At 33.6% G+C, this 13,686-nt stretch overlaps 1 protein-coding gene across 2 annotated transcripts in view; it reads right to left on the bottom strand.

Annotated features, from left to right (window-relative positions):
* LOC130048347 (protein MON2 homolog) overlaps positions 1–13,686 on the bottom strand; it is a 170,916-nt gene that overhangs the window by 126,836 nt on the left and 30,394 nt on the right. The window contains exons 19-20 of one of the 2 annotated variants that reach the window (XM_056144952.1): positions 12,366–12,389; positions 8,011–8,112 (exon numbers count right to left, since the gene is read on the bottom strand). In XM_056144952.1, coding sequence (XP_056000927.1) covers positions 8,011–8,112; positions 12,366–12,389 — 126 coding nt within the window. The remainder of the gene's footprint in view (positions 1–8,010; positions 8,113–12,365; positions 12,390–13,686) is intronic. The other variant, XM_056144953.1, reaches the window with a different exon arrangement.

A 13,686-nucleotide genomic window follows, 5' to 3' on the forward strand; every position in this document is an offset into this window, starting at 1 on the left:
CAAAATTAATTCATTTCATGCCTAAAACTACTTTACATGTGTTTTAAATGAAACAGTTTGCGTAGTTTTCGAGTTTGAAAGCGATGAAATTCAAATCTTGCGATATGCATATTTTCTTCGATATTTTACGCGCCATTATCTGTGACGTCATATGCGACCTCGAGCGAGAAGATTTGAAAACAGTTGATAGCCATTTCATAAACAGATTAGATTTAATTGACAAACAAACAATTATCACATTAACAGCTTGTAAATAATGCTGCATTAGGGTGTTTTGTGCCGTTTAAGGGTGTACTTGCTGTCATTAGAGAGGATTTGGACTTGTTTTTTTCGATTTTCGAAGGAATGTATGAGGGACAAGACGTGAATATTTTTTGTCGGCACAACGAGTTTGCCTAAAAAAACCCAGTAGAATTTGTCCCTGTACTTTTTCAAACAAGCACTTGGACAAGACGTAGATAAACTGCGAGAAAATGGTTCTATCGAAGCTACGCACTGTTACATATAGGTCTACGGCATATACTTTCCGTTCTGCTCTCGAATTCAATACACACTCGCACCAACTGACCTTCACCTTGTAACAAAATATAGGCAGAACTTTGCTAGCAGCGTCTACCAACTGGTAGTTTTAAAAAAATTAAAGATAAAAGATATTTGAACTTTCAATTATAAATAATAAAATATAATATTTCCTGACTTTGAATTGAATTATAATGCTTTCATTTTTTTTTTTAAGGAACGCGTAGTGGACGTGTTTGTACAACAGCACGCCGCGCTCCCACTTCCTAAGTAACAACGTGTTGATAACAAAAAATAATGATTAGGCCTAATAAAATTGCTTTAATAAAATAATTTAAAAGTATTGTGATTTTCACAATAAGTTTGATCATTATTATTATTATTTTTTCTTTCTTTTCGAAATGCACCCGTGACAGTAGGCCTAGTTGTCAATGATACATAATCGTATCATAATTTAGGCCTATCTAACTTCTCCAAAAATAAATTTAATAATTATTGCACTGTTTAGTTTAGAAAAGCAACAACGCTAATTACAGTTGTTTACAGAAATGGCATTACCAAATTGTGTTTAGACAGTGATCCCATGTAAACATTATTTACTCGCAAATTTATGCAGATTTCATACTCGCTTTTCTCGCTATATTTGGGTCGCTATTTGTATGCACTGGTGGCTAAAAGATGTAAGACTCGGGAAATTTGTCAACATCGAAATAAATGTTATCCATGGTAAATAAATTAGGCCCCTAAAACCCGAGTTTTTAAAAATATCTAACACTACTTTTACAACAAGTTGATCGGCGAAGGTCGCATATGACGTCACTGTACCACGTGACTACCTATCTAATTAACTAGGCTTTTTTAAATCGGGGCTTAGATTTAAGTCCGTATTGTGGCAAATTATCGCAATACTTCAGCGAACGAACTATTACAATTAATTTCTATAAGCATAAGGAAGACAAAATGCATATAATTCTGTATACTTTGAAAACACGAGATGTGTCCTTTAAATAAAGTGAGATTCAAAAATTCCAGTTGCATATCATACATACTGCAACACTTAAGAAGAAGACATCATCACTTTTCCTTTCCTTTAATGACACAAAACCATGCCAGACAGAAGTTTGTTTCTATTGGTTTAGGTGTCAAAGTGCACATGATTTTCATCACTGCACACATCCAACATTCTGACTACACTACATTATAAAAACGAAACCTCTGTATTGGAGGAAGTGAACATAAAAAGATAAAATAAAACCTAGAGTTGTGTAGCTTTTAGAATAGATATAATGGGGGGGGGGGGGGGGGGGGGGGGGGGGGGGGAAATGATTTTAAATTCTACACATTATGTGCTATGTTACATAATATTCAAATTGGTGATTCTCAGCAATCTAACCATAGCAGGAGTCAGTGCTATTACTTCACATCTGGTAGTGTTATTTGACATAAAACAATTCACAAGTATCAAATCATATCACTGAACATTTTCTAATGACTGTTTACATTTCTCTACATATCTAATTATCATTATCAATACAGTAAACACACTTATAGCAAACAATTCCGATTCCTTATAGATGTCATTCGCTATATATCCAATAAGTTCATAACATGTTTGAAGACTATAGGGAATAAAAATCGCTTTGCTCAAAATGTGAATTCATTTTCGCTCTAACCGTGTTTTACTGTACATATATCGTAAAATACTGGCGCATTTGATTTTCATGTTGCAGTATGTTATTGTAAAATCTAAAGAGTTCAAGAGTATTTGTAGTATATTTCAAACCTATCTGCCAGTAAAGAGAAATTGGTATTAAGCAAACTAAACAAAGAAGAATATGATGGGTGAATAAAAACAACATACATTTACCATCAAAAGATAATGAAACACAATATTTTGTATGATCGACATACGTTTTGCCACTTGTGCATTAATCTAATTAAATCCTACATAAATCCATAGTGGCTTTTACAAACACAGTTATCAGAATGTCAAAAGTTCAGCTCTTTATAAAGTAATGCATCACTTTCAATATACAGACAAGGTAATTCTAACAAACTGAAGGCCAGTCGTTCCCATAAACACAATAGACTTCAGGTACAGTACAAATTAACTGTAGTCTGAAGTCATCAGTACACCTAAACGTCTTTCTTCTTCACTAACAATAACACATAATAAGACTTACCTCTTCATTAATTTCTTCAGCATCAAATGACGTCTCTAATAAACTTTCTGTCGCCTGGAGATCGCTATTTTTCTGAAGGTTGGCATTGTTTCCCAACTCACAAAGGAGAAAATTTTCACAACTAAACAATCTGCAATGGGAAACAATAAATATATTCTATATTTTTCAATTCTATATTTAATAAAACTACACAGGATTTAGTCATTATAGAATATTTGACACATGAAATTATATGTCACAAGTAAATGTGCAGTTGTCATCGAATCGACTTTTTATTTCCAGGCTAACTCAGGGGAACATCTAAAGTTAAAGGGGATGGCAACTAGGAAGGAAAAACTTTTGAATTCTAAACTGTGATTAAAATACTAGAATGCATTAAAAATGAACAAAATCAAATCTGAGGTGAAAAAATACAATTTATGATAATTCTGTAAAATGTTTCTGCAGTGAATTATTTACTTTCATACAATAATATGTCTATTGTTTCTATATAAACAAAAGAAATTCTAACGTCAAAATTACTAAAGACTGCAGTGATTTTTTGGGGGCTAAAATGCCACCGATATTCGGCTGTTTCCCCACACTAAAATTAGCTATTTTTCCCAATTATATATATATGTTTTTCCCAATTTCAAACCTAGGGAAATTAGGCCATTTTAAAAAAAAAGGTTACCGTATATTTCTGACAGAGTAAATACATTTTATTCTCCAAACCACTGCACATGCAAAAGGTTTTGTAAAGAATATGTAAAACAATAGAGGCATGCATCCATATAAGCAGATATACAGCAAAGTATATAGCTTCCAGATGCACATTAAGCCATATTGTTTACAATTTAGTTTGACCGCCATTATATGTAGGGTCAGGCTAATAACAGGAAGTGGCCAACAGTATAGGGTTTTACTAAAATCTGAAAAATACACAACAGGAGAGACATTCTGGAAACTTGATTATTAATATAATATTTACAAGATCATGGGTACAATTGCTGGTGAATTAATAATTTATTATTTTCTTTATGAAATTAGACAATAAGTATTTCTTTAAAAAAAGTAGATAATATATATACAAGGTGTGACTTCCAATACATATTTAATGTTAGATAATGATTTATTTTATGATTTTAAATCAGATCTGAAATAAACCTCAAACAAAAAAATTGTTATTTGCTTATTTTATGCATCTTTACCATTTTAATTTACTATGAATGATTTTTCCCAATTTGAGGAAAATGTCGCTAATTTTTCCCAATTCAAAAGGAGGGGTGGTAGTTTGAAAAACAAAAAAAATCACTGGATGTATGTCTGTGGTGATTTTTATGTACTGTAAAGCTGTTTTAGTCATTTTGGTAACAATCGACAAATATGACTTTGGCAGCTAATGTCCCTCAAATAAAACTAAAATCAGAGTGTTTAGGAGTGATTTATATGCATCATTTTAAAAATCCAATTCAACTTTCCCTTTCAACATGTTTTTGACTTTATTTGTATTAACTGAACACCCGAGTTGAAAGGAAAAGTTGATGGAGAGGCAGAAGAAAATGCAAATACTTTACTATTTGTCTCATCTGCACTGACATTCACGAGTTAAACACAAAAATATCAGTAAAACTAATGGATGCTCCCCGAAATACATCTAACCAATGAACTACATCATATGAGGACTGATTCACAGAATGATCAATAACTGTAGAAGTGAAGGTTTTTTTCCCAAATATAATGTATATGTTGAGTGACTTTGACTTTTACAAAATGACCTTGTGTGACCTTTGTCTGATAGCCATTTCCCCACTACTTATTTGTGTGATATGATCAATACCTGTACAAAAACTGTTGAAACAAAAACTTTTTACTGATATAAATACATTTTCTGAGTGACCTTGACCTTTCAAAAATGACCTTCATCCAAATGTTCATGCCTCAAGAAATATTTGTGATCAATTATGATAAATTTCTGAAGAAAGGTTTAGGAGATGGGAACTTGTATATAAAAAAAAACCCTGTTGAAATAAGGAACTTTCATATGTTCTGAGTGACCTTGACCTATCCAAAATGACATTGAAAGACCTTGGTCCAAATGGCCTTGTCTCAAGGAACACTTGTGATCAATTATCAATTTCTTACAAAAGGTTTGATATGAGCTCGGACAGACAGAAGGACGGAGGGACATGATGTTGCTCCCCTGAAATTTTCGGATAAAATCATATCACATGTGACCACATCTTTAATATATATTTTAAAAGTCTGTACTTGTATAAAGATAGCATTTTACATTTGGATACAAATGGACAAAAATAACCCCATGTTTGCTATAGAATATTAAACATATTGCTTTAACATTGAATGATTTACAAAAGAGGCAATTTTTGACAAGAATTAAAAATACCAATAATCTAAAAGAGTACTGCAATTGTGTATTTTAAGATAATGCCATCAATATCATAATCTACTTAGTAGAACACAATAAAAGACAGAAGAACCCTGATCAAAACTGTCATAAAATACCTACAGGTGAACACTGTCATAAAATACCTATAGTTGAACACTGTCATAAAATACCTACAGGTGAACACTGTCATAAAATACCTACAGGTGAACACTGTCATAAAATACCTACAGATGAACACTGTCATAAAATACCTACAGGTGAACACTGTCATAAAATACCTCATAAAATACCTACAGGTGAACACTGTCATAAAATACCTACAGGTGAACACTGTCATAAAATACCTACAGATGTACACTGTCATAAAATACCTACAGGTGAACACTGTCATAAAATACCTACAGGTGAACACTGTCATAAAATACCTACAGGTGTACACTGTCATAAAATACCTACAGGTGAACACTGTCATAAAATACCTACAATACCTATAGATGAACACTGTCATAAAATACCTACAGATGAACACTGTCATAAAATACCTACAGGTGAACACTGTCATAAAATACCTACAGATGTACACTGCCATGAAATACCTACAGGTGAACACTGTCATAAAATACCTACAAGTGTACACTGTCATAAAATACCTACAGGTGAACACTGTCATAAAATACCTACAGATTAACACTGTCATAAAATACCTACACATAAAATACCTACAGGTGAACACTGCCATGAAATACCTACAGATGTACACTGCCATGAAATACCTACAGGTGAACACTGTCATAAAATACCTACAAGTGTACACTGTCATAAAATACCTACAGGTGTACACTGTCATAAAATACCTACAAGTGTACACTGTCATAAAATACCTACAGGTGTACACTGTCATAAAATACCTACAAGTGTACACTGTCATAAAATACCTACAGGTGAACACTGTCATAAAATACCTACAGGTGTACACTGTCATAAAATACCTACACGTGTACACTGTCATAAAATACCTACAAGTGTACACTGTCATAAAATACCTACAGGTGAACACTGTCATAAAATACCTACAGATGTACACTGTCATAAAATACCTACAGGTGAACACTGCCATGAAATACCTACAGGTGAACACTGCCATAAAATACCTACACATAAAATACCTACAGGTGAACACTGTCATAAAATACCTACAGATGTACACTGTCATAAAATACCTACAGATGTACACTGTCATAAAATACCTACAGGTGAACACTGCCATGAAATACCTACAGGTGAACACTGTCATAAAATACCTACAGGTGTACACTGCCATAAAATACCTACAAGTGTACACTGTCATAAAATACCTACAGATGTACACTGTCATAAAATACCTACAGGTGTACACTGTCATAAAATACCTACAAGTGTACACTGTCATAAAATACCTACACATAAAATACCTACAGGTGAACACTGCCATAAAATACCTACACATAAAATACCTACAGGTGTACACTGTCATAAAATACCTACAGGTGTACACAGTCATAAAATACCTACAGGTAAAAACTGTATGACAGGGGAGTGGCTTTCTCGTTACAATCTCTTTTAATGGCCTGTAACAGTGCATGTACTACTTAAAGCTTCCCAGTACTTCTGTTTGATGTGCATAGATGTGTAATTAATGAATACATATGTTGTACACCTTAATTCAATCTTTTTCCGCAAATATAAATCATTACAATAAAAACACATGATTTGACTTCCCAGTAAGTAAATTACCCCTATTCCTCCACTACTGTCTTGTTGACTGACCGGTCATGGGTCAATAATCTCTTGACCTGTTGCCCTTGATCGATCTGTTGACCAATCACCTCAATTTTATTAGTGATGTAAGTCAATACCTCAAGTGATTCTCAATGTCAACAGGGTAAGGTAAAACAGTCATGAAGAATAGAAGGTGTCTAACAAACTGTTCTAGACTGGTTTCTCAGACAACTGATCCTCAAATGGAGCTGAGAACCCAGTCAATAACTGTGTACTGTTGCCATTGATTGGCATGATCATAGATTAATTTTGTTCATCATTGATTGCTTAACATCCACAATCTGGTATAAATAAATGTCTGTTTTGTTTGGGAAGATCTCATTGTTCCACAATTCACATACAAATGTAACACCATTTTCAAAGTGTAAAACAACTTACTATGCTTTCTTCAACACTGGCATCAATTCACAGCAGACATAGACTTTTCATTTCTTGATGGGTAGAGTGTACTTTGCTCAGCAGCAACATGACAATACAGTCATCCAGGGTAGCAGCAACATGACGACCCAGTCATCCAGGGTAGCAGCAACATGACGACCCAGTCATCCAGGGTAGCAGCAACATGATGACCCAGTCATCCAGGGTAGCAGCAACATGACGACCCAGTCATCCAGGGTGGCAGCAACATGACGACCCAGTCATCCAGGGTGTATAAAGCTAAAAACTTGCATTACAATCATGGAAAACTGGAGATTAAAAAAAATCCCCCAAAAAATCAACAAGACAATTATCTTAAGCATTTCCAACCATTTGAACACACTGGGTACACAAAATCAATTTCACAAATTTGGATTTGCAAGAACTTGATTCTGTGTCACTATACATTTGCTTTACAGACATTATCAACAAAGATCTTGTTTTGCTACAGGCTCCACCATCAAGAGCCTAATGGACAAACAAGGCATTGTTTATACTGCAAATCAATTCTAGACTTCTCACTTACAGAAGTAACCTTTGGAATTCCGGATAATTCAAGTATTCACACCGATTACCTTTTCTGCTCCTAAGGTCAAAAGGTCAATGGCTCCACCAATCACAATGCTAATTGGTAATTCTACCATGACAACACCTAGCACATTAGTTGACCTTTGACACACTTACCTCTAGCAGGTGATTGGTGACTGGTCGCCATAGCACCTCCACTCGGTGTAAATTAACTAGTCCTGTCTCCAGGAGCTTAGCGACGGCAAATAGGGACGGTTCCTGTAAAAAAAATCAAAATATGACAAGTTTCTCTTTCATGTTTTACAAAATATTTCAACATGGTTTCTGTGAACTAGGTAATTTAATGGAGATTTTCTGACAGCTAGGATTTCAACTCATGCATTAAATCTATTAGATGAAGGAAAGTAATCTTTTCTCTTAAAAGATATATAATCATAGAAAAATAAATGTCAAGTTTTGTACCATGTAAATATAGTATTTCCACAAGGAGAGAAAAAAACACTCATACAAAATTACTATTCCGATGGACATTTCTATTCTATGTTTTAAATTGTGCACTATAGTGATAAGGACGACAATCATTGAAGAGGATATTCAGTCACATATAATATATACTATATAATGGCAGCCACCTCACCCTTTCTATCTCTCCATTCGTTATGATCAGGAATTTGTGTAACACGATACTGCTTTTGTTAGAATTAGTAAAGGTAAGGATATACACTTAATCAAACATCTATCAGCAAACAGACCTTGTAACTCATCAAATTGTGTAGATCGTATACAATAGATAATGCATGCTTATTAATAATCAAATTTTTTCATTTATTTCCCTGGGGTTTTTTTTACTACAAATTCAAATGACATAAGTTATGTGCTGTAGCATTTATAACTCTTCTACTGTACAAAATAAAATAGAACCCCCCCCCCCCTTTCAATCTACACTGGTTTTGATGATCAAACTGACCCCCACTCCCCTTTCCCATAAGATCAATAAGGTAACATATTGTTTGACCGATATGAGGTATATTTTTTCAGAAACCCATTCCACAACCTATAGCTCTTTCTTCATGCTAGGCTGTACTGCAGCTACATACAACACTGGGCTTTGAACAGCTACAGAAGTCTACTGTTTTATAGGCATATTACAGTTCTTCAACTGAAATCCTTCCCATGCATGGTCATCATATTACATATATATAAGAGAGGATCAAGTGAAGACACAAATCACAATGGTGAAAATAATTATGACAAATGAAGGAAGAAGGTTAACTAAAGACGTGACAGGAAAAGAGCAGACATTAATTCAAGATTATGAGTGGGTAAAAATTTACAAATCATTTCTGTATTACCTGTAGTAAACTCAGCAGACACAATGATTATATCAATTGCTAAAGCCTTTTTTTTTTTATCAATTTTGAATTAGTATTAATTAGTACTATATTTTGATTAAGAATTCAGTCCTGCTTTATTATATGGTTAAAAAGGTCGCATTCGAATTCACGGTATGATCAAAAGAAGTTTGTAACTTTTCTAAAACTTTAAAATCGTTGATTACAGGAGGAAAAAAGAGCCTTTTAATCACCAGTGGGATTTATGTTGACTGTCATAATTATCAATTTTGATTTGTCTGCATCATTATTTCAAATTTTTGAAAAAGCATAAAAATATGTTGATCATTTTTTTTTTTTTTTTTTTTTTTTTTACAAATTGTTCACACTTGCCCAAACACCAGTCAACATTTTCAATAATCATATATGAAAAGATCACCATTTAATAATGGAAGATAATAAATCATTATCAAAAAAGTTTTTAACTGGAGTTGGGCGAGACAATTATATAGCTGTAAGTATGATGTCTTTCACAAAATAACAAACTTTACACATTTCAAATGCTTTCTGAATTCCTGTAAATAAACTGAATATATAAATTTTTGGTAACTGCACCAATCTAAATTGAATCCCCTTTGTACAAATCAAAGGAGCCAAAATAAGCCATTCATGAACCCCACCTCTTTGTTTTCATTACTTCTCTATATATACACATGCTAGTCTTTTTTAAATTGATAATAATTGTCTCTGTTTGATTATTCAGTATTACACAGTCTATGGTCAGTACAGGGCTGCTTGGAAAAAAACAGATGGTAAAATTTGTCTAAAACACATTATGTACGCTTAATTCGGACTTTGTTACAAAAAATGGAGGCATTTTTTCTTCTTAATTTTTGCATTTCAAATTGAATACTGTTTATATTTAAGCAACATTCTGAGTGAGAGAATAATTGTGGATTTAAACAGGTTTTACCATATCTGTCTACATTAAATACTAAATTAATAAAAGCACTGAAGCAAGCTATAAAACTAGGTATACATTCATAATATGACCATTGTTCTAAAACAAAAATCAAATATGGCAGTCTATTTTTAGCACTCAATCTTCTTTTTTCAACCTCATTGAAATTTCATTTCCTTCCCATTCATACAAACTAAAAAAAAAATCTTTTAAAACATGGTAAATATTGCAAATTCTAAGCTGAGATTCATTCATCATTGCCTATTCACCCCCCCCCCCCCCCCCCCCCCTTGCAGCGCGAGACATCCTTGGATTTGGTTACTTTCTCGTAATATTGCACATAATCATCTGACAAGAAATGGAGTTCTTGTACATCCCTTCATACACTTAACAAGAAAACCACACTTAGCACACAAACAACCCGTTTTAGGTCAAATTAGTGACTACTTTTAAATCGTGTGACTTGTTGCACATCTCCAGTGGTTGGGGGGATCTCAAAGCTCCATGACTGAAATATACGGGGTCTGTTCTTGTTCTTCTGCTTCAATCACAAGATGTTTAACCTATGTTGTGAGTGTTCTTTTACAGAACTGCCCAAGTGAAAGTTACAGGTCTTTTGAATATGAACTTAAAAACGGAGGTCCTTTGTCATGGTATTTGCTTTGGAACATTATAAATACCCCCCACTGCTACGACCTTGAGTGCCATGCGTAGGTCGAACTTGTGACACTTTACCTGAGGCTGGTGAGGTCTCTACATGTATATAGGAGAAAAATTCTTGAATAGGATGCAAAACATCATACAAATACCCTATCTAAATCTGATGAAACACAGTATTATATAACTTTGAAATCAAATTGATCAGTCAGTCAATTAGTGATGCTGAAATTCACTTATTCAGACATCAGGTAATTTTAGCATCAGGTATATTCTGAGATTTTCCTCAGATAGCAGGCGATACTAGCATCAGGAATATTCTGAGATCTTCATCAGATATCAGATGATTTTAGCATCAGGAATATTCTGAGATATCCTCAGATATCAGGTGATTTTAGCATCTCGAATATTCTAAGATTTCCTCAGATATCAGGTGATTTTAGCATCAGGAATATTCTGAGATTTCCTCAGATATCAGGTGATTTTAGCATCTCAAATATTCTGAGATTTCCTCAGATATCAGGTGATTTTAGCATCTCGAATATTCTGAGATTTCCTCAGATATCAGGTGATTTTAGCATCTGGAATATTCTGAGATTTCCTCAGATATCAGGTGATTTTAGCATCTGGAATATTCTGAGATTTCCTCAGATATCAGGTGATTTTAGCATCAGGAATATTCTGAGATTTCCTCAGATATCAGGTGATTTTAGCATCTCGAATATTCTGAGGATTCTTCTTAAGTATGGATGCTTTGATTATTCATAGTGGATTTTTCTCTTACAAACATAATCATAATCGCCCAAAAACTTGTATCCGATCACCACTTTGGGCAAATTTTCTTTGTCTGCATACACACCAAAAATCTAAACCATGTATATATATTTCTAAAATTACCAGCATATGATATTAATAAAGTCTGTAATTTGATGAATAAATTCTCTGTATTTACTGTGAATGGTATAATATCTTAATCGTATTTACTACTACACTGTTAAGGTTAATCATAGATTCTAATCCTGTGTATGGCAATATTATCCTAGCTATGGTGTATATTAATTATTTAAATTATCAAACTTAATCTAACTCACTGGTTATATAAGTTACATAATAGTTATAAACCCATTGCTCGGGTTCCCTAATTGGTACGGAATTAAGGTAGCTTAATAAATAATTAACATGATACTACAACACAGGTTTGTTACATAACACAATAATTTCACTTCTTTGTAGAACAATAAAAATCTATATAGTTCAGTGTCAATGAAATAATACATGCCACTAAAATTCTCCCCAATGAAACCCGATTTACAATAAATGATTGAATGACGTAGTTGTTTATTCTTCTCACTGAAATCAGTTGCAGATCTAATTACTGACCTACAGAAAATACCTCATTAAAACAGATACTAAAATGAAATCTACAGTTTGGTGTGTTTTTGTTCTAAAGACCTTGCAATATCTATACAGCGATATCCTTCCTGCCATGTTTGATTTTTGAACAAGATCATATGAAGTCACGACCATGCGTGAAGTCACGACCATGCGTGACGAAAACCTACTGCATCCCAAGAGAAGTAGAGTGCCTAGGGTAAATTAATTGTAAAACAATGTTAGTTTATAATGTACTGAAAACATGGAAAAGCCTATTAATACATGTATCACAAAACAGATGCAAACTAATATCTACACATTCTGAAATTGAAAATATCAATAAACTCATCAGAAATCAAATCCCACAATTAACATTTACCTCAACAATAAAATCTAAATATAGAATTAGCATTTCTTAAATGCAATACATATAAAAACCAAAGGTTTTCAAAATCTGTTATCATGCATTTCTTTTTTCTTTTAATACTAGTCTTTGAACAAAATAAATTAAACATTTCGACACTATAAAAATCAATAGATTAAAATTATAAACTGACAAGACCATCACAAACAAAAATACCCTTACTATAATCATAAACCCTTAATAGAGTATAATAATTGTATATATATACTATATCAAACAATAAATCAACCTTAAAGAATGCACATGCCATTAAAATCAGCTTTATCATTCATGCAAATGTCTCCGAGATTTTGTTTTTTCATTACACTTTATCAGCGAGATTATTTACGCGAGACTAACCATTCATGAAAACTTAATTCTCATGAATAAACTTCACACATAGAAGACTTATAGCAATAAATAATGATTTGCGAAAGTTATGTCTTGTGAATAACTGCATCTTTCTATTCATGTGAAAATAAGCTTAGCCTAGGTTTCACAAAATAAAATTAATCTACAGTATGTCCACCCCTCCTTTGTGTTCCTCCCCTTTCAGAATCATTTAAACCTCAAGTTTCCAGGATTACCTCACTCAGTTGTTCTAATGTTAACCTCAGAATGTATATGATTTATGAACAGATTACTTAAACAGATAACTAATTCTCTCAGTACATCATCAAGTGAATGTCATACACTTCACTGCCACGACCAAATTTTCCCCTCTTTTGGAAAAAATCAAGGACACTGCCCTGACTATCAAAACCAGAGCTGTGAGTGTGAGAGTCTGCATTGATGATCGTGTACAGCTTCAGACAACCTAAACCTCCAGATGACCCCACAACTCCAGATAATTTAAACCTCCAGATAATTTCACAACTCCAGACAACCTAAACCTCCAGATGACCTCACAACTCCAGACAACCTAAACCTCCAGATGACCTCACAACTCCAGACAACCTAAACCTCCAGATGACCCCACGACTCCAGATAATTTAAACCTCCAGATGACCTCACAACTCCAGACAACCTAAACCTCCAGATGACCTCACAACTCCAGACAACCTAAACCTCCAGATGACCTCACAACTCCAGACAACCTAAACCTC

The sequence above is a fragment of the Ostrea edulis genome, chromosome 7 (assembly GCF_947568905.1).
Source record: "Ostrea edulis chromosome 7, xbOstEdul1.1, whole genome shotgun sequence".
Lineage (NCBI taxonomy): Eukaryota > Metazoa > Mollusca > Bivalvia > Ostreida > Ostreidae > Ostrea > Ostrea edulis.